Genomic DNA, 26,394 nt, shown 5'->3' with positions numbered 1-26,394 from the left:
AGCAAAAAAGATGTTCTTTTGTGAGTGTGGAGGAATATGTTCCTGGGGAAAGATATTAAAGCATAAAAATCCCATTCGGATTCAGCACTGGAATAGAGAGCAGATTCTCAGCAGAGCTCCTCAGGGTAGCAGTAATGCCAAGACCTAAGCACCTCTGTCCCTCCTGTGAATTCTCCCTAGCCTTACACACACCTACAGGCAAACTTCCATGTAATGCTTCATTCCCGAGAATGTGTTACCACATCCACAGACCTCGACCTGAGCAGGCTGCCATATTTACTTCCTGGAGACTGACCCTCTATATAGTGGTCAAGACCTTGGAGACAGGGACAACATGGGTACTGCTACCTAGAGGATACTAAGCTAATAGACTCCACGACTGATTCCCCAACAACAAATAACAGACCCACTGCGGAGTGCAAGGGTTGTCACAACATTTTCATAGCGTGACGCCCTTTTCCATACCTGGGACTCCCTCCCACTTAGCAACATGGCTGCAAATCCCTGGCTAGCATGTATGTGCACCAATGCCCTGTACGAGATGGAATCAGAACGGCTCAACCATACATCACAAGCCCTACGCAGCGAATGGAGAACTAGCCTAGATTAGCTTTGGGAAAAGAGCCTTCTCCCTTAAAAGATGGATTCATAATTTTTTAGGAGTATAAACACTGACCTCAAGCCTCTTCCTATCGCTGTGTCATGGAAAGTGTACCAGCGAGGAGGCCATAAATACTGCTGTCATAGAAGCCCTGTTTTGCCATTGCTTATACAGGAAATGCCCATTGTGCTAAACCTTTCCCCCAACCCATCTACTTTGTTCTCATGATTCTTAGCCTAAAAGACAAGACACACAAACTATGGAGCCTCCTGATTACTTCACCGTTATTCCCTTCTGTCTTTACCTTCCACGCAGCGGCAGCCAGACTGCAGCACCCAGGCATACATGTCCACCCTAGACTGAGACATCAGCTGATCCCCCATGAGGTAGGTGTTATGGGAAGAGGTGATGAAGTAGTGGCTCAAAGGCTGGGTCATGTCCTGGTTCACCTGGTAGTGTTCTGGATTGAAGATGTCCCCCGACGGGCTCCGTGTGTAATTGGTGAAGCCTGTAGGAAAAACCGATAGGCCAGCATCAGCGTTTGTTGTTCTGTTTGAGAGCAGAATGTGAATCAGAGATTGCTCGGTATAAATTCTCCCTTATCTACATTCTTCCTCTTTCCCAGCACACACCAGTCTGACACAAACACCTCTGCACCCCATCTGCTGTGAAACAGTCTGAACACCAAATTCTCACGAGAGCAGTGGGGGTGAGTTTTCCTTTTACAGGATGGAGGGTTTGGACTCTTTCCATGTCTAACGGGCTCATTGAGACTCAAGAAAAAGCAAGCAGAGAAACTGGGAGGCCAAGATCACCTAATTTCATGGTTCAAAAATCAGCAATCAGAGAGAAGCCACGGTCATACAGCTGTCAAAGTCCTATCGAATTTGCAGGCTAAATCTCGGCCGCTGACCATTTTGGCAGCCTATCGGCTTCAGCTCCATGCAGACAACATTTCTACAGCCATCAGGCCAATGACCCCCAAATGGCAACACCAAGTGGTTCCAATCCCCTGACCTGGGGAAAAAACGGCCCCAGTTTAAGAGAACTCCTGGTTATGTTGGTACCTGAGATGATGGGAACTATAGAAGCAAGACCAAGATGCTCTGGTTCTTTTCGTACATGATGCCTTTCAGAAACCCCTACTTTCCTTTGCAAAGCGACAGCTCTCTGATGGGAATTACTGAGCATATGGGTCTGTGTAAACAACGAGACAAATGAACCCACCTGGAGAGCAATCATATCTGCATTTATAATGTGAAATGAAAAGGTTATTCATGCTTTTCTGCTCCCTCTGTGTTTATTCCCAATGTCCACTGTTATTCCCGGAGGTCACCAGAGATGGTGATGCGAAGCTGCTAACCCCAGAGGAAAGGAACTACACTGCAGACAGATTGTTAGGTAGAGTTGCTAGGCCTTCCTTCTCCTATAACCCTACTGAACAGGCTTTTTAAATGCTCCATTTTGAGGCCAAGAGCTTAGCAGGATGCAATAAAGGAATGAACATTTATACTGATAAGAAGAACATTCAGAGTTTCAAGAGCAATGATTTTAAGATACATTTTGGAAGGAATATAAACCTCTCTATTTCAGGGCATGAATCCTATTGGGGGTTAATGGGAAACCTTCTTCAGGGGCAGGTGATCCCATAAGTACCAATACAGGGTTTCTTGCACCTTCTTTGGAGCATGTGGTGTGGGTCACAGTTGGAGCCAGGATACTACACGAGATAGACCCCTGATCCTTGGATCCATTTGATCCAGCCTGGCCGTACCTACGAATGTTGTTTTACTCCCCTCAGTGGGATTCGAACAACAGCTCAGAATATCCCTCTGCGCTCCCAGAAGGGTAACACGTCGTTGCTCTTGCCGTCTTTCACATACCTAGAAATTGCCAAATTAGACCACACCCAAGGTCCATCTAGTTCAATATCCTGCTCCAGGTGTGGCCAGTACCAGATGTTTCAGAAGAAGGTGCAAAGAACCCCTGTAGTACCATATGTGGGGTAAAATGTCCCGTACATTAGGTCTCATCCTGGTCTCCAATAATTAGAGATTGGCTTAAACCCTGAAGCAGGAGCTTAAATATCTCTTCCAAAAAATGTTATGAATTAATTGGGATAACTCTGGCCAAGGGGATTAGAATCAGGATGGAGGTCTTTTCTCCAAAAGGTAGCCAGTCCAGGTTAGGTGTTACTAACCCGATTCAGCTCAGTGTTACTATTAGACTTAGAATGTAAATTCTTCTGGGCAAATACAGTCTTTTTGTTACACGTTTGCACAGCACCTAGCACCATAGGGCCCTAGCATCTCGGTGCTAGAAAAATATAAGCAATACATCATAACAGCAGCGATAGGATAGGTGGCCTATGTGACACAAAGTTAGCTGGGCAACTGAACTGGAAGCCGTGTGAAAGTAATCTGGTTTTATGTCACAGTATTGATTCAGACCAGGTTCATTAAGGCTTGTGTACTTTGGCCCACAGTTTCGCTCATCATTCATGACAGAGTGTGTCCAGGTTCCATTTGGGAGACTAATCCTAATTCCTACCGAACAACTGGGTTATCTCCACGACTGACTTCCGACAATTAATGTCCTCTATGGACAGTATATGCCACAACTGACTCATGATCTCCAATACAGTAGCAGCCAGCTCTATGGAGATTTAATTAGACTAGAAAAGCTGACCCAAATGTCAGATTTGGAAGTGAAAGGCTGCAAGACAAGTCCGAGTCACAGAACTCCTAAGTATATTGCTATATTAAGAATCTGAAACTTATCTGGCACAGTCACAAATTCTAGCATTCCATCCAGGGCAGCGGATGCTTTCTCTCTGGCAAACTCACCATAAAGCTACAAACAGTTGATAATTGGTCTGGACCTGTATTTAAGACACAATATACAAGTTCATAAGCCTTCCATCAGCCTGTCCTAATATTCCTTTTACTTTTCAGTTGCGGCTTCTGTATCTTTTCAGCTCTCTGATGCTGCTTGGTCTAGCTCAGGGGTCGGCAACCTTTCAGAAGTGCTGTGCCGAGTCTTCATTTATTCACACTGATTTAAGGTTTCGTGTGCCAGTAATACATTTTAACGTTTTTAGAAGGTCTCTCTCTCTCTAAGTCTATAATATATAACTAAACTATTGTTGTATGTAAAGTAAATAAGGTTTTAAAAATGTTTAAGAAGCTTCATTTAAAATTAAATTAAAATGCAGAGCCCCCCGGACCGGTGGCCAGGACCCGGGCAGTGTGAGTGCCACTGAAAATCAGCTCGACACAGGTTGCCCACCCCTGGTCTAGCTATATCCTAATCTTCCCAACAGTGCTGCTGTTCGACTTTGTGTCTGTACTTGGACTGTGAAAGATTTGTCAATTTTGTTGCTGTAACCTTTGGAGCAACCAGTCCTTAAACACGTCTTTATGTTCACCTCGAAGGTCTGCGGTTTAAAAAAAAACAAAAAACAGCCCCCAGCATAGGCAGAACTCCAAACTGGCACATGGCTAGAGTCTGAGAATTAGTTTTGAGGATGTATTGTTTAGAGTTTGTTTACTGCCTAGATTTGATGATTCAGGTTCATTTTATTAAACAGATGCTGGCCAAGGGTTGAGCAGATGGAAGCCTCTGGAGACCTTTGCGTATCAGTGAGATGAGTTTGGGGGACGGGAGTCTCGTCCCAGTCCCTTGGGGACTGGACAAAGCCACACTACTTGGCACATTCAGAGGCCCGCCCAGTCAGGAATCAGATATTGAGAGAGCAGTGTTGCACGTCAGGAGTAAGGGTCATATGAGATTGTCTGGACCAAACCTTGCCCCCCTAACTTAGCAAATCCAGTGTGGGTTCACTCCACAAAGAGAGGCAGGATTTGAGGACCCCTCTCTCAGGGGCTGCTGGCATCCTTCAGAGTGCTGTTCCACAGGTGTCCCTTACACCAGTGTCTGGAGTATGAAGGTTTCTGGCTAATTGAGCCATGATTACATAGATGCACTGGCCATTCTCCTACATGCAGAGGGAGAGGAACAGCTGCAGGGGTTACTGTCATCCATGCAGACAGGCTCCGATGCCCGGCCACAGCCAGGGACAACGTGAAAGGATTCCTCTCTTTCTTCCAACTCCCATGAGAGCCTTCCCACGAAAGCCTCAGCCCCCAACCCATCTGGCGTGGCTGTGCATTGGTTCTTGGTCTGCCCTTCAGTAGGAGGGCAACATGCCTGGCTCCTGCAGACAGACACTTTAATCCCTAACTTTAACGGGCCACCACGTTTCCTCATGTGCACGCTGACAAAAGAGAGGCCAGCACCACATTACTGTCTGTATCTTTGTCAAGCTTGCAGGACGCCGAAATACCGTGGATTGGGCACCATGCCGCTCGTTAGCAGAACCAGGCACAGAGACGCTACCTGAAGAATTAGTTTCCCAAAGCGATGGAATCTTGGTTGATCATGCAGACTTGTCACCTTGAAGGACACGGCAAAATGATCCAGGGCATCTTTTAGTATGTCCCTTTTCAGAACTGGGGGGAAGAAGGGACTGGAGAAGTAGCTTTGGGACACGGATTTTCTCCCATAGTTGAACTGTTGCCTCACATCCCAATGCGTGCAGGAGAGAGGATTATTAAAAACCATAACTTCCATCCCAAGTGTTCCACAAATCCCTTTCGTTCACCTCCACTGAAACGCGGCATGTTCCCCATTTGCAACTGGGTCTTAACAGCTCTCCACAACAATGAGGACTTTATTCCCTTGGATCTCTGCTTTGTCATGAATCATTCCCCTGACATCTCTCTCATTAGTCCATAAGCAAAGTGGGGACTATATAAAGATGCTGCTACCTCCTAAATGAATTAACACACTCCCTTGTTGGGGTCGGTCCTGCTTTGAGCAGGGGGTTGCACTAGATGACCTCCTGAAGTCTCTTCCAACCCTGATATTCTATGATTCTAGTGAAACAATACATCAGTCTGTCACGGAGTTAGAGGACTACCCAGGAAATTAAAACACAAAGAAACAATCATCTGAATCAGCCTCCCAATACTGGCCTTCAAGCTGCAGGGAAAATTAACTTGGGGATAAATTGCTGCAAAAACATTTCCTTTATGATGGTTCTCGCTGGCTTCAAATTCTGACTCTGAGTGTTAATTAAACATGCTTATTAAACTGAGCTGTTAAACACAGGCTACAACCAGAACTTTGGTAGTTAAGTGCTGAATAATCCACCCTGAGACAGCTCTGGAAAGCCTCAACCTAGCCCTAATGCAGTCCCTGCTAGGGTAGGCTCTGAACCAAAGCACGGCTCTTCAACACAGGCTTCACTCGAAGCAGTCAAGTGATCCCATGAGCACACACTAAGTGCTGTGCTGAATCCGGGGGTCCTACACAACTCTGCAAATGGACATCAACCCCAACAGGGCACCTCACGTTTCCCCCTTTCCAATGGCATGCAAAGCCAGCCAGTCCGGCCTCCCTAGAAACGAGCCAGACCAGAAGCAAACACTTGTGTAAAAAAAAAAAAAAAAAAAAAAAATTGTAAGAGTGCAACACTGTCATTTTAGCTCAGACACCTCCTGACTGGTAAAAACGAAGGCAACAAATGGGAAAAACTGAATTTCCACTAAGGACAAAGCGCAATTTTTCAGATGTTTGTCTCCATGGGGATTTTATTTTTTCCTGCAAGGGAAATCCCTTCATATGCCATCTTAGATGCCAAAAGTTTCACCTTCAAAACAAAGTCTGCAAGACTTGCAAAAATGTAGTAACACTCCTATCAGAGACGGTCAGTTGCATTCAGCTGTGTCCTCCCTTTCCATACAACTCTATAGGACGTATCATGAAGGTTCAAAAACTAAGCTAAGTCATGCTACTCTTATGGAAGAGTTCTATGGGATGTAATGGAAAAGAGTAACGCTTTTATAGGCTTTCCAATCATCCCATAGACCAGTGGTACCCAAACCTTTCCTGTCACTCCCCTCCCTTACCAGTAATAGAATCAGTCCATGTCCCCTTCTGGTCCTGCACAGTTGGCTCAGAGGAGTTTGAGCTGAAGGTGGAGCTGGGGGGAGAACTGGGGATGGGGAGGAACTGGGGCTAGAGGCGGAGCTGGACTGGGGGCGGAGAGGAGCTGCGGCTGAGGGCAGAGCTGGGTGGTGCTCCCCCCACACACCCCAGTGGGGGCTGGCCCAGGGCCCGATGCATCCCCCCCAAACAAACATTCTTCAGCGCCCCCCGCCCAGGGGTGCATACCCCACAGTTTGGGGACCACTGCTATTGAATGTAACAGAGAATTCTGTTCCTGCAACAGAGAATTCACATACCACCTACAGAAAAGGTTCTCATTATCTATTAACATTCTATATGTTAAAGTAATTTCTGTGGAACCCAATTGGTTTAATTCCTATTAAACACAACAGGGACTTTTCCATAAGAGTAACTGGATTAGTACATGTTGAAAGAAAAACAATTGTTCACTAATTATTATTATATTTAATTGCTCAGTTGTGGATCTGTGCACATAAACTGACGCCTGATCTTCATTTATTAAATCATTATATGCTTGGTTTGCATTCATGCCACTTGTTGTTTTTAAAGAAAAAATCTCTTTGCTGGAACTGCAAAAATACCAACGAACTACATAGGCTAGTCACACTGCTACTGCTACCTCTCGCGGTGGTGGAGTACAGGAGTCAACGGGAGAGCGCTCGGGGGACGATTTATCGCGATAAATCGACCCCCGCTGGATTGATCGCTGCCCGCCCATCTGGGTAGTGTAGACATACGCTAAGACACGGCAGCTTTAGGCCAGCTTGCAAGAGAATTGAATCAGAATTCCTCCCCCAGCAAACCATTACCATAGCTTGAGTAAAAGCAGGAGGCTACCCAAATAAGATCAGCTAGGATGAAAAATCAATAGGATGTATTGCACACTAGCAAAAATAGTACCAGCTGCTCTCAGCAAATTAATCACTCTCTCATTCTGGAAGATAGATTTGACTGCCGAAGGAGCGGTTCTGTGTATCACTAATTGGGCACCCTGTGAACTGCCCTGTTGCTTGTTTCATGCACTTGCTGAAGTTTAAGGCTGAAATTGCCATAATTAGCTAACACTAACTGTGTCCGTCAGCTCTAGAATGAAGAAAAATTAATGCCTCGGGATGCTGTCAGCAGTGTGAAACAAAGACCTCAAGAGCTTGACTCCATTCTCAGGAAAGCCTCCTGTCCCACAAGGTGCTTTATTTTGCTCAACAGCAAACAGTGATCCTACTAAAATCATCATCTCAGTCCAGTTCCTACTGGTCAGGTGCCACATGACAAGAAGCCACCACTAGGGAGGACATAAATTAGATCCCTACTTGGCAATCTCAACAGATCGCCAGGAGCAAATGGGCCCTCCAAGTCATTGGCAGGGAACTTGCACTGCATGGCGTGTAGCCGCACTGGTTCTGGGGGCAAACAGAGGACTTCTGTCTTCAGCACAGTTACAATCCAGCCTCTCTAGCTAGCCCTATTCCAGCTAGCCTTTATAGAGGGCAAGAGAGACCTAACGTCTAGATAGCACAAAGCCACGATAAGAACAACTCTGTACTAGATTACATAAATGAAGCAGCAGCATTCTGAAGTCTAAGGAGGTTATAAGATTATACAACATTCTATGGGGAAAAAAACGTTTAGAGGACACGGGGCTGGCTAGACATGTCAGAGTGGACAGCCCTAAAGAATGAACTTTTCCCTGAAGAAGATGCCAATTTAAAAAAGGTAGTGGGGTAAGAGGGAGAATGCTTGGGAAACAACAGCCCTACACAGCCCCCCTCAGACACTGTCTGAGCAAAAGAGAGGGGCTTTGTCCCCCTCCATCCTTTCTTCAGCCTAATGAAAAATAACTCCTGGAGCTCACACATTAGTCTCAGGCCTGGCTATTGCCCATCCTCAGCAAAATCTAGTCATCTGTAAGGTGTGTTCTTAATCCCCACTCCCCAAATATATTAACTATTTGATTAGGCATGCAGTCTCTCAAAATCACGTCATGGGATAAGATATGGGTAAATGAGATGTGTAGATCAGCAGAAAGAATTGCAATAATTGCTATGCCTGCAAACAAGAGTCCTGGGTACACACGACTTGTCAGTCTTCTACACATTTCAAAACAGGGTCAGGTGTGTATCCTAGATATGCAGCCTAGACAAGACATTTACCAGACTTACTCGCTCTCTCAGCAGTTTTTGACAGACCAAATGCTCAGTCATTACCAGGTAGGATCTTATAACTGCAACCAATTATCAATAAAAAGTTGCAGAGAAATAGAGCATGTTTCATCATAAACGCCGTCAACTATCCAAAGTACTTGTTTTATATTTTCAAATCACAATAATAAAGGGCAATGCTCTGAGCTTCTGTAGCGCCAGGATCTCAAAGTGCTTTATAAAAGATTAGCGAAGTGAAGCTTTACAGCCTCCTGGGAAGAATAGAGGTCAGAGTTATTACTCCTCCCATTTGCAGGGGGGAAAACCGACACAAACTGATCTAAACCCAAGGTTACGTAGGGCGTCTGGCACAGAGCTAAGAGTAGAACCCAAGTCTGACTCCCTATTTTGTGCCTTAAGCACAAGAGCATCTTTTCTACCCATAAGAAACTGTATTTATAAAAAGAAAGACAAAGAAATCATATGGAGTCTCTCTGCAATAACTTCTTAAATGAGGATCAAGCTACTGGTTCCTGTGTTAGACTTCAATTTCATGGTAGAGTAACAACTGTGCTCCAAAATCTCTCACAGCAGCACAACCAGCCGTGAGTAATGTAGCTGTGTGCCTCTTGTCAAGGTGACCCCACAGTCTATGCTTTGCCTGTTCTGTGTAAGTACTGTTGCTCACAGGCTTGACTTCTTCATAAGCAACGCTTATAGAACCTAACAGGCAATACAATGTAGTTAATATCTGTGCAACCTGTTTTTTTTTAGCACAGCAGCAGATTGCATGGGAGTTACTGCTCACACCACTTTTGAGTTTGATGGTAAGAAGGAAGAGAAGTTGTGTTAAAACATAATGAGAGGAAAGTCAGATGCTCTCCCTCACCCAGACAACCTGGGTTCAGTGCAGGAATTACTCTGGTATGCAGGAGGTCGGATTAGATTATCACAATGGTCCCTTCTTGTCTAACATCTCTAAGTCTCAGATAAGATCAGGCTAATGTCCAATCGCAAGGAAGCTAAGCTGATGGACCCGATTCTCCGTTCTCACACTCAGGTGAAGTGGGTGTAAAGCACAACACATCCCGAATGGAGTGTTTTACCTGCTGTGCTCACTTTGCTCTAGTGTAGAAGAGGACACAAGGGACAGGGCAACAGAGATTTCAGTCCCCAGAGCAGGAGAGACCTGAATCCATTATATAGGGACCATCCTTCATCAAAGACAAAGAGGTGACTCCAGGTATTGGAAACTACCCCATTCATTCAGGTAAAACAGACTGTACCAATTTATACTTGGCCGTTCTGCATTAGGTCAACACAGCCACAGAAGCGGATACTATGTTGTTGCTTTTTAAAACATGACTCAAGACCCTTCCCGTACAATCTATTACCAAACAACATTTCCAGGGCCTGACTAGCGCTCCTTGTTTGCTTTTGGAGTTGATGGGACCACCGTGGATAAAGGGGCCACTATACTGAGCCAGGGATTCAGAATCAGCCCTAAAGCAACATGTACCATCTTGTCACCATTGAAGTCTTGTTCAGTGAGAGCCCATCAGCACCGGGCATGCTGAGAGTGAGCTTCTTGGGGCGACATTATTTACCACTCCCATTGTAAATTTCGACACATGCTCAGAACATTGGTTTTATTAACACTCTAACATTTGTTGTTCGTTGGGGGGTGGGGGGGTGTTAACACTTTGTCTGGGATTGTCACAGATGCCTAGGGGAGTTAAGTGCCAAATCTCATTGCATTTCAAAAGGACCTGGGGAGAGACTTTCAAAGGCATATATGACAGACAGGCATCCAACCCCCATTGACTTGCAGTGACAGGAGCCTCATCCCTCTGGGTGTCTAACTCCCTTAGGCTCCTTTGAAAATCCCAGCCCACATCAATAACATTAACAGAAAAGCACCCCCTATGCAAGGTGACACCATACAGTACTCATACCAGTGTCAAATTCGAACTAGCATTTAGCCTCCATTGGGCATTTTCCAGAGCAGCAGCAAAAAACAACTTACCGTCTATTCCCAGAGCCCCCTGCTTCTTGTTCTCCAAACACGGTTCAAACTGACTGATAATTTCCAGGCAGTACTCCTTGGTCACATTAGTCATCTAGAAAGGAAACAAAACATGAAGTGGAGAACATCTCATTAACTAAATAATCAGCCACTGCTCCCCTAGTTCTCTTCTCTGTAGATAGTTTGAGAACTGGCTGTATTTTCCACACGAGCACTAGAATTTTTACACTGTTCACTAAAATTCCCACTCCTGCCACTCAGTGTCAGGTCAGATAAGAATCAGGCAGCTTAGTGAAAAGTTAGTCCCATTGGCAGCTGCCTGATCACACACAATAAAACACAGAGCCCGATTTCTGCTTTGTAGGTCAATTTTGTTTAGTGTTTTTAAGCCCACAGGGCAACCAAACAGCACATGTTTTGCTATGGCCCAATAGGGTCTTTCGGCTGCAGGATTAATTTGTATTGTCCAAAAGGTTTTCACTTTAGAGGCATGCAACAAAACAGAACTCCAGGAGCCAGTGGAGAGAAGGATGAATTATAATAATTGACCAGAATTCGGAAGGTCGGGAGATTATTGGAAGCGTTTCTAGGGCGTCCGTTACTTTGATCAATGGTAGGATTTCATTCTGGTCTTCAAGATGTGTGCACAGAGAAAATTCTGCATGTTCTGAGACATTGGCAATTGAAAGTCAGGCCATTTATGGTTAGCTCCGTTTATGTTAAAAAAAGGAATTATACAGCCCTGCATTATGTAAACAGAGCTGGGTGACCAATTATTTACTACACCTGTTGTCAGTAGTGCTACAAATCAGGATCAAGGCTTCACTGTGCGAGGTGCTGCGTGCACACACACGACCATATGGTGCCTGTCCCAAAGAGCGGCTCAGATGAAAAAGCCAAGCAGAATCTTTCAAAAATACACACGTAAAACCAAAGTAAAGCATAACCAACAGGGACGAGGCGTTAACATCTCATGGAAGATGTCGGGAGCTGGGCGTGTTCCATCTAGCCATAGAAGCGCTATAGCATGACAGCAGCAGTGCAAGCTTCTCTGGAAGTGCACAAACAGAACTGTATCCTGCCCAGGAGGAACTACTTGCAAGGGGACTTCAGAGTGCATGGACCATTCCGTCTTTGCCCCCTCTAGTGAGTCTGCCGACAAAGGGACTAATTAGGGTGCAGGTTGGCCAACGTGGACCCATGCCCAAAGGGTCAGCACTTTTGACACTGGACTGGAGCCTTCTCATGGGGAGGTTCAAAACACAACAGATTCAGGAGCATGAAAAAAAGCACTCTCCCTCCACTGGATGTCCTGGCTGGGCTGGGCTGGGCTGGGCTGAGACACAAAAGCCCAGAAGTCTCCCTATCAGAACACAGTTCTTGCAGTATTTACATTTTGGCCATGACCAGCAAGGCAGGATCTCATAAGAAAGCTGGTTTTCATAAGATTTCTAGTCCCAATCCCACAGCAAGGCCTTTTCCTGCTCCTAGCTCAGCAGGGCTGCTGCATGCTTTTGTTCGGTTTTTGACAAGGCTCAAACCTACCCTCGCTCTATACATATTGCATTACAGAGGGCAGCAGCGTCCGCGGGAGGAAAGCCGGAGAGCTTTTTGCTCTCCGTGCCAGTGATTAGCTGAACTGATTGAGTCCTGTGGCTGAAGTTAATTTTCTTCTCTCAGCATGAGGAGGATCAATAGGCCCAGTGAAAGAGAAACACAGCCTAACTCGTTTAAAGAGACACCAGGCACAAAGGGATGGGTCTTCATTTATTTAATTTGCAGGTGACTCATGAGACTCTATTAGAGCATGAGACGCAGAAGCACATGGACAAAGACAGCCTAGCCTAGGCGTTCTCATGCGGTATTCTTTCTTTCCCACCCCATCTACTTCTACAATTCTGGCGAGAAAAAAAAAGTCCTGGCTGAGCTATTGTTTTGCTGCCTCCCAAGACCAGAAATGCCCCAGCCTTGTCCTGAGAGAGGATCTTCTAGGGCAGAAGCACAGGAGAGAAGGGGTTTTAGATCTGGTGGGGTGGGATGGGACTAATGGGCAGTAGAAATGCTCCCTTTCTACTGAGGATGTCAAAACATCTTCACTAAATTCTCAGTCTTAATTAAATATTTAAAAGATTTCACTGGAATCCCTCTCTCTCTTATGAAAAGAAATACTCTGAACTGCAGGGCTCTCTAGTTGGATTTTACCTTAGTTTTATGGCTCGTCTTCCTTTGGGGCCATACTGACCCAAGATGCCAGCTTCTGGCATCCGCCTTCCCTCTCCCCTTCCATTTAGGCATTGCAATATGGTCTTTTATTACATGTTCCTTCGGTCGCATTTGTAGTGGGCTGGTTTCCCTGTCCCCACTGCTAGTGGCACTCTAGCTTACTAAATCTCTCCTCCATTACCAGCCGACTTAAAATAACCACCAGCCTCTTCATTGCAATAGGCTTTAACTTTCCCAGAACAGACCAGCCAACAACCTTGCAGTCCGAAGGTTTTAGACAGCTATGCATTAGAAACCACTCAGAACCTGATAAGAGGAACAAGTGGTAAGGTACAGGTACAGTAAAGCACATTCCACTAAGCAACAGATGAATGGGTCACAAAATCTGGTTAACTGGCACTTCTGGCAAGGTCTGCCAGCTATTTGCAGCAGTCATTGGCACATACCAGTGTTTGCTGGCATAGATGCCCTACTAGGTGGTACCCTTTGTTCAGTGCCTGTGGCTGCTGAGAGAGAGGTAATATTACCTTTCAGATAACATTTGTATTTTTCCATCATTCAGGGCTTTAAAATGATCAACCCACTGAAGCCACCAATAACCAAGACGATCACTTAGCTGGCAGTTGGCTGTTCCCACCAAGGTAAGTATAGTTGAGATTTGATGCAGAAGATGGAATAGATCAGTGCATTTGTATACACATATGTATGTATGTGTGCAGAGAGGAAGCTACTTAGCTTTAGCCATGAGAAAATAAAAGCACGGTACACCTCTATTTGTTTCCTTTTCACAAAAGCCTACAGGAGCTGTCAGGAAAGGGAGCCAGCATCTTATATCCATCAATCACTGCTGCAGATTAAAGTGACTAATATGCATAAAGAATGCAAACCTTCCTGTTTAGCCCTCGCCTACAAGGAGCAAATCATTAATTCCACTGTACGTAGCAGCTACTGCAACAGGGTGCATGGAGATTAGTTTGCTGCTATTTAACTGACAGCCCATCGATAACTATGGCAAGGGCATCTAGGTAAAATTCAATATTTGACTAGTAAAGCTTATAAACCTAGGAGTTAACGTCTCTGAAGACCTACGAAATGTCTGATTTTATGAACAGCGTTAGGTGTAATGCCTGCCATTAGGTACTGGCCAAGAATAAAACTCTTCTAATAGAGAAACTCCTGTTCTGTTGGACCATAAACTCTTCATCTCTTTCAAATCAGATGAACTGATAGAACAGTGTGTGGTTTGTAATACCCACTTAGAGTGGCAAAAGAAGGACCAAATAGTTAGTACTTTCCTCTCCAAAGCGCTGTCCAAGCCAGCAGTGAATCCTCTCAATAACCCTGGGAAACATGGCCACCCTCCAGTGGGCAAATCACTCATTACTCTACCCCCAAGGCCATGCAGCAAGAGAGACAGAGGATCAGGTTGCCTCAGGTCACCACTGGATCAGGTTGCCTCATACTGGGAAGGTGTTAACTGGAGAGGTGTTAACAGTTGAATGGTCCCTTGAAACATGTATTAACTACTTACGCTAAACAATCTGTTCCATCTTGTATTTAGCTGTGATACTCAGGGCATCTTTCCCAGATCTGAAGAAGAGCTCTGTGGAGCTTGAAAGCTTGTCTCTCTCACCAACAGATGTTGGCCCAATAAAAAGATATTACCACATCCCCCCACCCCACCCCCGTCTCTCATACTGGAGAGAGTCAAATGTCTCCATCTAGCCAGATGTCTACAGAATTTTTTTAAAGGAAAAGTAAGGGGAAGGAGGGAAGCTATAGCAGAATGATCTGCATTAGGGAGCTAGGGAGGGAATAAGGAGATTCCAGGAAACATCCACACCAGTCCTGAAGTGGTATAAGCAGTCATATTAAAATTTCAGTGGCTTTTGTCTAAGTCATCCAATTGTCTGAGTGCCCCACACGCCCCGGGATTGGAGTGGCCAGACGTAGGTAGCTACTCAACTTTCCAATTGCATCTCAGAAATGCTCTCTACTTTAAACAAATTAAAAATTCATCCCACCCACAGAATTAAAACATGGCAGATTGAGAACCCAGGGCGCTGGTCAGAAACCTCACAGTAATGCTTAGTTATAAAAACTAGCCATTTATTTTTTCAGTAATAAATGTCTAGAAGAGTAAAAGCCATTCTGAACCAAGCTCGTGAGGCAGTGCCCATCAAAGCAGCTGGTAGGTGTGATACTGCAAAACACATTCCTACAGTGACAATTGCTCGTTCAACAATATTACAGTCCTCAGCGTGAAACTAAATCTTCATTCAAATAGTCACTGAAAATGGGAAAGGTGAATTCAGTGGTCTGAAGTGGACAGTGATGCATTTTTCTAGGCCATATGGAGTTTTGCCTGATCAGAAGGCTCTGGCTTTGGGAGACTAATAAGTGCAACAGAAGGGGTACCGTGTGATGCATTTTCAGACATATGAATGGCATGTTTGTATAGTACCTGCCCATCTCCTGCCTGCTTCCGGCCAGTTCTATTTGTCCTTCTCTTTTACAAGCACTAAATTAACATAAAACAGTATTAGGAAGAGGCCTTGAACCAAACATATGGCAAGCATTAAATCTTGCTTGGATTATTCCCTCTGCCACCAAGAGTCATGCCCACACTCTGCTGTGCACAATTTAAAGCACTCAGTTATTACTGCTTTAAAAAAATTAAATTAAAAAATAGAACGCTCCACTTAGCACTCAACCCACAAGCTGTCCAGTGCATACAGAGTATGCTATGTACAATGACATCCAATTTTGAGATTAGTAGGGGCGTGCAAATTATGATCATTAAGAAATCAACATACCAGGTGAGATCCACAGGAGTAAAACACAATCCATCTTCCATGCTAAATTAGATGGTTAGCCCATCTTTGCTCTCCCAGTTTATGGAGAGTATTAATTTCTCCAATGTTCCCTAAATGAGTAGGCCAATTATTCAAACCTGTCAAGGGTGCTGTATGTAAAGAGAAAAAGAGGCAGCACTAGCTTATCAGAGTCCTCTTCCCATTTTAAGACATCAAAACCAAGAACTCAGCTGGGATAAATAATATTGAGTGGCAATAGGCTTTAAGTTTCTGTGCACAGGTTTGGAAATGCTCCAAGACCTTTGCAGGTAACCTTGTTGACATTTTATGTGATAAGGTTTGATAGGATTTCAATCCATCTTGGGAAGAAGCCACGAGCGAAAATTAAAAGGTCACTTTTAAATGGAAGGTTGGAACATTGTAGCTTTCTAAGGGAGAGAAACCAGGGTTCTGCATCCAAGCTGCAATTCTCTCCCCGGCGCCCACCTACCTTTTGCTCAATCTCAAGGAAGCGCTTCAGGTCATCTGCATCTAGATAGTCCTTGTGGTTGCTGTAGGTGAGCATGAGCAGGTACAGATCGCGCCGCGTTGACATCATCTTGTAGAAGGCGCAGAACTCATCGAAGCCCAGCGTGCCCTGGTTATCGTCTGTATCAGCCTCCTGCGATACGCAACAGCAAGGTGGCGTTTAGGTGCCCCGGTTCTCAGAAAGATAATTACAATGGAGGGAATTGAAAAAGAAACCAAAACTAAAACCAAAACACACAAACTCTTGTGTTTTACAAAACCGTCATTTTTAACCTGAACACAGTCTCACCTAGCAATGCACTGCTCAGGAAGATTTGGTTCACCAGGCTGAAACTGGCATCATGAATGGCTTGCAACCCCTCCACCCCCACCCCTTTTAACCTTCCCAAACATCTGCATTTTAATGCAGGTTTCCAGAGCTCACTTTCCCAGAGGCAGCAGTGTCCACTAGGTCCCCCACATCAGGAGGGTTCTCCCATCTACGGCAATGAGGCAGGGCAATATGTAATGGAGGACTGGGGAAAGGACATGCAGGGGTCCAGGAGAAAGGGGCCACTTGTGGTGTCTTGGGAAGGTCACTAGAAACAACAGCATCCCATCGAGAAGCCCCTGGCCCAGGAGCACACCTGTGAATTCCTAGGGCAGAGATACATACACGCACGTTAATTTAATAAGGTCTTACAGGGGAAATAAAGCAAAATACACTGCCCTCAGGCACCCAGCCTCATGACCAATTACACCAGCCTACCGGGCACAAAACCTTTCCTTCGATCACAGCTGAAAGGGAGCTGCTCCAGACCAGTCTCGTGAGTGTCAGGGTACCAGTGGGGCCCAGCACAGAAGCTTATCATTGAGGCATGGGTGATCCTTAGAGTACCACCGATTGCATGCGTGTCTGTGACTGGAGGCCACTGAGATACATACCGTATTACAGTAGTGCCTGCCTAGAGGTCGCAGCAGAGTTCCTGCACCCATCATGCTAGATGCTGTACAAACACATGATACGAGAGACCGTCCCTGCCCAGACAGCTTACAATCTGAACAGGCCGGACAAAAGTTGGAACAGCAAATATTTCCCCCGTTTTACTGAAGGGAAATAAGGCACACAAAGTATACCGCAGAGCCGAGGATAGACCCCAGATCCTCTGCCTCTCAGGCCAGTGCCTTAAGCACAAGGCCATGCTTCTGCTGTATAGCTATAGGATTCAGCGCATAATTCGCTGAGACGGTGAGCCACACACCCCATCTCCGGAGATGTTGTACATTCATTTGGCATGTTTCTCCCTGGGCACACTTTGTGAAAACACTGCTTAAAAAGGTAGTTATTCATCGATTAGAAATACATGGAGATACAGGAGTGTGAAAATATCCCTTAGAGCAAACTATCCATTTAAAAAAAAAAATCCAAACCACACCACAGAAAATGACCCAATTCTCCCCATTACATTGTCCCTAATTATCCTCTGATGCAGTGGTTCTCAACCTATTTACGTATGTGGGCCGCATACAATACTACCTGTATAGCCCTGAGGATGTCACATGGGCAGCAGCTGTGTGCTGATTGGGCCACAAACGGGCCGCGGGTTGAGAACCACTACTCTGATGTTTCAAAGGGGACAAGCACTTTTCCCCCTTTGCGACCCATCAACAACAGGATTCTTCACAGGGTTTTAAACCTGGATGAAGTGCAAATATAGTCCCATGTCAGCAAACGCCATTATATCAGAGCCTGTTGGAATTCAGCTTTGACAATACCAAAAAAACCCACATCAATTTGGATTAGCAATTTCACATTATATCTTAACTGCATCACCAGTTTATTAAGAGTTGTTTTACACCTATAACTGCTTTGAGTACAAAAATCGGATTCCATTTTCACTCTGCCATCACGTAGGTCTCACACTCCATTAGCGTTCCCTGGCGCTAATGACACAGAACTCCTGTGCGATAATGCTTTCTGATGTCCTCTGGAATCAGCTCCCATTTCTGTTACAAGTCTCAAGGAGAACTGTCACTCTTGGTCCTCTCCTTCCCTTCAGTCCTCTTGCTCTCTATTAAAGGGAGCCCCAGCTTTTTGGGTTAATGTATCCTAAAACTAGAGGGGAGCATGATAGGAGGAGAAGTGTGGAGAATTACAGACAGACAAGAGGTTTGGCATTTGGATTACAGTTAACGATGCACCTCTAGCGCGCCTTTCATCCAGCAGTCTCAAAAGCCCTCTACAGGCATTAAGCCTCACAAGTAAATACATTACAGCCAGCGATTCTACAGACGGGTGAAGAGAGCCCCAGGGATGCCTATGGAGTCAGTGGAACAACCATGATCAGAACCAAACAAAACCCAGCTCCGTGCCCTAGGCAAGAGTCTCAATGATTTTCCTATTGATTTTGGGGGGTAGGACGGGCAATCTGCATGAGATCTGATTTTTAAAGGGTAACTTTTTTTTTGGTAGACAAAACATGCAATGGCAAAAATTGCACCTGCGAAGTCCAGCCACGCAGGGCCTATGCACCTGATTTGTGACTGCAGCTAGGTACCTGTCCATTAAAGTACTCAGATTTCTACCTGAAACAAGCTGCAAGCCTAAAGAAAGCATAGGCAGAAATTCTGCAGGTGTGTACTGTACCACTATTCCCCTTGACCCCACTGACCCACCCACAAAAGTGGCCTGTGTAAACATGGCTGTTAATTTGCATGTCAGCTTATGGGAGCTAGCTGTGAAAAGAACCCTCATGCCCACAAACTGAATAAAGGAGAGCTCCGCTGCCATAAAGTGTCTCATAAAAAAAGAACAGCTGATGTGAGGCATAAGGTTTTGTGCCTAATGAAAAGGACTAATCGAATCTCCCAGAGCTGCTGGGCTGAGCAATACCAATGGCACAGCTTTAAAAAGATTATTCAGAACAAATGGTCCACCCTTCCCCCAGGTAATCCCTCCCTAAAAATTAATTCTGAACAGTCTATGATGGGCAGATGGAGGGGAAAATACTTCGTACAATGCAGGCATATGAAATATGCAAAACGAGCTCTGTTTAATGAGCAGGGCAGATAAGGCAGAGTAAAGTCAATACAATGGCATAAGACAACTTTGGGGTATAATGAAAAAAAGCCATTCATCCGGAACAGACAGCAGATCTCCTGAACAGCGAGAGTAATCCTAAAGCAGCTCAGTGCTTCAGTCTAGAGTCCACCACATCAACACTGAAGTTTCAATTAAAGTTGAGCAGCCGTTATGAAGAGGAGAGGAGGAAGAAAAAAACAAAAAACAAAAAAACCCACCAGTAAATCGTAAGGATTAAAAAGAGCCCCTTGAAGGCCTTAGGGCTCAGTCACTTCGTCTGAAGACACATTATCTGATTGTATCTGGGTGATGCTTAGGAATGGGCTCCGAAGTCTCCATAAGGCACACATACCGATGATGCCAGGGGAAAAGATAAGACGGCTGCTGAATAGGTTTGTAGTACTGCTGATCTGAGTCAGCCAGTGCACATTTCCGCTGCAGTTACTGTAAAAATCAGGACCGCTCTCAGCCATAGACGAACTCTGAGAAATGTAGGAAGGCAAAACACTTAGACATCAGCCTGAACCAAAACATTCACAGACCAGAACCCATCAAAAGTTTAAGAATGTTCAAAATCCAAACTCAGAACTGAATTTTGTTTGTTGAGCATGGCCCCCCCGAAAAACACTCTTATGGAAGATATCAGTCCAATGAACATCTCCCACCAAAGGTGCAGCGGTCAGGTCAGACCTCACCAAACATTCAAATGGAGAAGGGTCCTCGTAGATGGTTTACGAAATAGCTAGTCCAGCATCGTCAAACTCGATCAGGCAGACAAGTCGAGGAATGCTGAGCTACTTTGGGTATGCCTACACTGCAATCAGGCGGCGTGACTGCAGCACGGGTAGGTCAAAGCCACTTGAACTAACAATAACAGTACAACGACTGCTTAAGTATGTAGCCAAGGTGCAGGGAGCCGACTATGCTGTTGTGGCTTCATTGCTATTGTTACTTGAGCTAGATCCGGGTAGGTCTACACACCTCCTCACTGCAGTGTGGTCAAACCCTTAGGTTACAACTCCCGACACCTCCATTTCAGACTACGAGAAAATGCAGCTGGCAGTTTGGCAGCTGGCAGGCAGAACAACGCACTATCCAGCCAGATGCCACGTGTGCTGATCTTTTAGGATAGCTCTGAATCAGCACTTCCCATCCGTATTCTCACTTGGTCCCATTCTTATGAACGGGCCTGTCAGCGAGGATGGAGAATTAACCCCCTGACTTGACAAAATGGGAAATGTGTCTTGTTGCAGAGGCATGAGAGAGAAAGTTTGAAAAGAGAATCAAAATTGCTCAGTAATTATCTTGCTAGGGTGGTGCTAACCGACTCCTTTCCTGAAGGGAGCTCTGTGTAGCTTGTCTCTCTCACCAACAGAAGTTGGTCCAATAAAAGAACAGATTTAAAAATTTTATTAAGATGATGTTAAAAAAAAAAAATAGTGAACAGAGTTTGAGCACACCTGGTCTCTCTCATATCCTGGGACTGACACAGCTACAACAACATTGCATACATTCTTTCCCAGTGTCAGACACCTGTGCTCATTTACCATACAGAGCTTAACCATCCCTTTCAGACATTGTCCTTTGGAATTAAACTGCTGCATTATCAAGCCAGGATGTGTGTCTCTCGCATAGTGTCAGGACTGAAGATCCCACAGACCTGTTTTAATGTTGAGCTCCTCCCACATTGTTTTCCAGCAATTGAGTGTCAGCCAGTTGCTTTGCACATTTTTGCTGTAGACAAGCCAAAGCACATTACAGATCAGAGACCGAAAGTTTCAGCCTTCTTGTACAGTCCAGATAATACTTCTTCGCTGCATTCCCTTGGCCTGGTGCCAGGAAGGCTGCAGTTTTATCAGTTAGTTGGGAAAAGTCTCAGGGAACATAACACACCAAGACCATGGACAACAGCACTGAACTAACAGCACAAATTCCATTTAGAAGTCCCAGGGTTAAGTACCCATGCACAGCTAGTTCTCCAAGAACACTGCAAAACTGAAAATCCTTGATTTACCAAGAGAGAGAGACTCAATATGTTATCAGAGATACATTATCAGCTTCCTAGTCTATTCTCAGTCCCCAAGGAATCCACACACACACTTTCTAACTCTTGCTTGCCCTGGATGTTAGATTTCTATTTAGCAGCCTGACACTTTACCAACTCTTGAATTGTAGCAACTACAACACTGAAGCCAAATTTTGTGTAGGTGCTGAAATGGTTAATAGAATTAGGTGCCAATGTAAACCAGGTCAATCAATGCAGAGACACTGAACTTATTAAAGGAGCCCAGTGAAACATATCTGAATGTACTTGTGAGCAAAACCTTGCTAATAATAAAATTGCGCTCTTCCCTCCCACCACCATGAACGAATGGGGGGGGGGGGGGAGGTGCGGCAAACACAGAACATTCATCTCCTTTAAAAATAAAGTTCTGGGTAGAATTAATACACACCACTTTAATAAAAGCAGGCATTCATCTGAGTCAGTGAAAGGATATTAATTAGAAAAACTGAACCCAAGGGGACTGCCTTCAAACCCCATGTATGATGTACAATGTTAGTTTTAACAACATTCTGTTTAGCTCTTTCGTTAGCCAAGACAGAGATTTCTGCTTTGATTAGGCAATTCAAGGCTGCTTAATATCAGGAATTTTATATCACAGAACACCAATTACATCCATAATTCAGACCAGGCTGCTCTCATTTATACACTTTCATATGGAAAAGGCACATCCATTTTTTCCTCTCTTAACAGGATTTCTAAAGTGCCTGGCATATAATTATTGCCATTCATCTGAAACTATTAAGACAAGAGTCTAGCACGCTACTAATAGAAACCCATACTCTAGTCACAGAGGTTTTACCAGTCTCTGCCCTTTGGCTCCCATCAATCCGAATGATTTACCCTAGAAAGCGACTCCCTTTAATCCACTCATTTTAATGAGTTTCTGAAATTTCGTTTTCCACAGTGCTGCATTTGTGAGCGTGGTATTTGCTGGCATCGCAAAAAAGTTTTATTAAAACATTATTAAAATGTTCTGCCAGGTACAGAGACACCATCTACCCCCCGCCTCCCCTCCAAAAGCCTCAGTACGGTCCAGCACAACTGATGAAAGGACAGGATTCTCAGGGGAGCAGAAGTAGATGGTGCACAGGGTCTAAATAACACAAGTATCAGCAGATTATAGTGCTGCCAGTCGGAGTGCATATTAATAGATGTATGAGTATTATCTTCCCACTGCCAAGGGAGGGAAGAGCCTTTGTTCTCCAACAAGCTTTTGACAAGGGCCTCTTGTTGTGTGTGCGGACACGTACATGTTTCTACAACGTTTTTTAGCCTGGCTTCTGCCCCCAAATGGAAGTAAATGCACTGAAGTGTATGGGACCATTGGGCTAAAGCTGGGGTAACTAGACGTGCGTGCGCACCCGTGTGCTCAAGTGGACTCAGCACACTTGCTTTAAGCTAAATGTTAAGATGCTCACGAGGAATGCAGGCCCCACCTGGTTAGAGGCACTCAGGTGCTGAATGTGGCTCAGCAGGCTGCACTAGGGAGAAGCTGCTTCTTCACCTTCTACGACACTGCATCAGGCAGTAACACCACCACGGAGCTCTCATCTAGCACTTTTCAGCAGGTCAGCTCAGAGTGCTGTATAAGGGAGGCCAGTATCATCACCCCCCTTTTGCAGATGGGGAAACTGAGGCATAAGGGGAAATGACTAGCCCAAGGTCACCCAGCAGGCCAGTGACAGGGCCAGCAATAGAACCCAGATCTCCTGTGCCCCAGTCCAGTGGTCAGTCCATTAAGCAGCAATGCCTCCTGAAGTGCGGGCGGTCATGATGCCTGTAACATCCATTCAAGGGGAGCAGAGTGAAGCCAGGCACTGAGCTAAGACAGTTACCAGACACAGTAGCACATACTCCTTGGAGATGGGCCTGGACTCCTTCCCTCCAGCTGGCCTGGGATTTTTAGAGGTCAAGGAACTCTCCCTTAGCTGGTGGTAGCAGGGCAGCCACTAGAGGGTGACATGATTCCACAGACCAGCATTTAATGGCCTTCTGTGGCATGGGTTAGGGTCAGAAGCCCTACCACACCCCCTGAGAAGCCCAGCACCTAGGGTGACCAGATGTCCCAATTTTATAGGGACAGTCCCGATTTTTGAGTCTTTTTCTTATATAGGCTCCTATTACCTCCCACCCTCTGTCCCGATTTTTCACACTTGCTATCTGGTCACCTTACCAGCACCCCCAGAGGTGCTACAGACCCTCGTAGTCCTTGCATTCTCTGAGCACATGGATGCAAGTGTGTCAGGAATACTGTGTGGGGAGGATGGGGAAAACCTTTACGTTAATGTACAGGGCTGGCCACAACCTAACTAGGTTTCCAGTGTTTCCATGCAGTTCAAGCTTATTTCTAAAGTTGAGCGGTATCCCCTGCAGTGCTGTGAGCCCAGACTTTGCACTAGTGCCCAAGTCCCAGAACACACCTACTAAGTTTCAATTTGCACGTGTGTTTTATTCATCTGAAACAGCGCGGATGGTTATAAACGTCAGGGCTGTGATGGCCAAAGTTGACCGGGGGAACAGAGTGCCCAAATCTCCCGGGCACCTTTGAAAAAAAAGTCTCAGCCCAGAGTTTTAAAATCCCTCCTATTTTATTCATCCTAGACTTTATTCAGTAACACAGACAGACTTGCTGGGGGTGTGAGGTTTACGGTTGAAAGACATCACTATAAGCAGCGCCTGTCCTGGTTTTTTCATCTTTTAGCTGTGATCTGTTATCAGTGCAGCAATTTCTATACCTGCAGGACACCAGAGACACTGAAGTTATAGGTACAATATATGCCCACGTATATGCTAGGGTAACCTGTATTTTGCAGTTGCTGGAGGATTCTCAGCCTCTGCAATAGCTTCTCCGTCCCTCCCCCCGCCCCTGTGCTCCTGCAAGCCACAGAGCCATTCTGTTTTCCATGCTCCAGTTGAGCAAATCCTACCATTGTACATCCATAGAGGAATCTACATTGGACACAAGAGACAGCAGGGCAGGCTTCAGCATCAGCTGTCAGCAGGATGTAGAAAACACAGCAGAGAAAGTTGCAGGCTAAAAATATTTTCTGCCCGGAGGCACCAGAATAAATCTTCTACCACAGTCAGGAGGCAGGGGAAGGAATTCAGAGGTGGCGTCTTCTCTCCCCACAATCAAGCCGGATCATTTCCAAAGTGCCACCTTGCCCCTGCCTCCCCTCCTCATTTTCCTATAAAACTCAAGGGAAAAACCAAAATCATAGGCCATAAAGTCTATCCACAAAGGCTGCTTGTGGTGGGTGTGAGGGTAATGCTGCTTTCTAGTAAGCAAGGGGTTAACTTTGCCTTCCTTTCCCTCCCCAGTTGCATGAGCACTCTAGGGAAGAGCAGAAGGAGAGGAATCCAGAATGGCACACGGGTACAGGTCTGGGAAACCCAGCTGGGGAGGGGTGTTTTTGTGCTGGCTGGGATGTTTGTAAAACGGATTGATTGACTTGATTGCCGCTGGGTCACACCAGCAGTTACCCTGCCAAAGGAGTCACTATCAGTAACAACAATACAGGCAGCTCAGGAAGGGGCAGTAAGGGCTCTCCGTGAGGATATCTATTCAGACAGGGTCTGCATTGCAAGGGAAAAATCTAACTCTGCTCCCGCCCTAGGGCAATGTTACAACTAGTTGTTATTGTTACTAGTAGTGAATCCATTTTCCTAGTGCCTTTCATTCGAGGATCTCCATGCACTGCCCAGACAGTGAACCTATGCACCACTTAAGCCCTGCAAATAGGATTTAAGCAGTGTCTAGCCCTCTGCACAGGGTTGCATTTCACCCACAGGGAGGTAAGAGGCTTGTCTACAGTCACGCAGTGGGTCAGCGGTAGAGCTGGTCAGAGAACCCCGAAGCCCCAGTTACAGAAGTCCCTAGACAACATGCCAGGGAACACTGGACTACAGAGATTGGCACTGAATGGTTACTGGAAGATCATTTTTGGGCTCCTCCCCACTGAGACGCAAAGCATCAGAGCTCAGTCAAGGAAGGTCTCATGGCACAGTGACCACCACACTAGGATTTCAAAGGAATCTGGTAACAGTTCAAACCGTACTGTGCCTCAACTGCATTTCCCCTGACTGCAGTTTGGAATGGTTTTTACCCAACTGATTACATATACAGATTAAAGGCAGTTTAACACTGGCAATGACTCCAAGATTCCTTGTTTGTCTAGCTACAGAGCAAAAGGGGAGGCCCACTATGTCAAGGCAGATTCATTGCAGTCCTATTGGACCAACACAAGCACAGAGAGTCCAGAAGGCTGGATAGAAAATCTCTAGGAAGATGAAGGGATGGACTTGGAGAGAAATCTTTCGCCACGGAGTCTTAAACTGGTTGCAGTCTGTAGAAGAGCTGTACAAGTCTGTACAGGAGCTGGAGACACTATCTAGACAAATAGTAAGAGAGGAAGGATGGTTTAGTGGTTAGGGCACTAATCTAGAACTTGGTAGACCTGGGTTCAATTCCCCTGCTCTGCCACCGATTTCCCATGTGATCTTGGACAAGTAACTTAGCTGCTCTCTGCCTCAGTTTCCCTATCTGTAAAATGAGGATAACAGCACTGTCCTACCCCACTGGGGTGTTGTGAGGGTAACAACATTAAAGACTGAGGTGCCCAAAAGCTCAGAGGGTCATTGGGAACTGAGTGCCTTGCTCCTTTGATCCCACCATTTAGATTTTTTTAAAACGTCCCTTCTCTCCAATTTCCAGCACATCATCAACAGCAAGGCCGCCTCTTTAAAATTCTGCTACTGTTGGCATGTTTCTGAGGCACATGGCATACAGCAAAGGCTGCAGTTGTTTGCCTACTGTAAAAACACCACACTGACTTAATTCCCATCAGGGTTCCATGCAAATCAGCTTTTTGATCATTGGTGTGGAGGCATAGATGTATCTTTA

At 45.4% G+C, this 26,394-nt stretch overlaps 1 protein-coding gene across 1 annotated transcript in view; it reads right to left on the bottom strand.

Annotated features, from left to right (window-relative positions):
- The window catches only part of PLCH2 (phospholipase C eta 2), a 110,708-nt gene that overhangs the window by 63,329 nt on the left and 20,985 nt on the right, over positions 1–26,394 (bottom strand). Inside the window, exons 5-7 of the mRNA XM_065421346.1 lie at positions 16,328–16,498; positions 10,799–10,892; positions 906–1,109 (exon numbers count right to left, since the gene is read on the bottom strand). Coding sequence (XP_065277418.1) covers positions 906–1,109; positions 10,799–10,892; positions 16,328–16,498 — 469 coding nt within the window. The remainder of the gene's footprint in view (positions 1–905; positions 1,110–10,798; positions 10,893–16,327; positions 16,499–26,394) is intronic.

Source organism: Emys orbicularis, chromosome 22, assembly GCF_028017835.1.
Source record: "Emys orbicularis isolate rEmyOrb1 chromosome 22, rEmyOrb1.hap1, whole genome shotgun sequence".
Taxonomy (NCBI): Eukaryota; Metazoa; Chordata; order Testudines; family Emydidae; genus Emys; species Emys orbicularis.
Note: the sequence above shows the minus strand (reverse complement) of the source record. Positions and strands in the feature narration are given on the sequence as shown.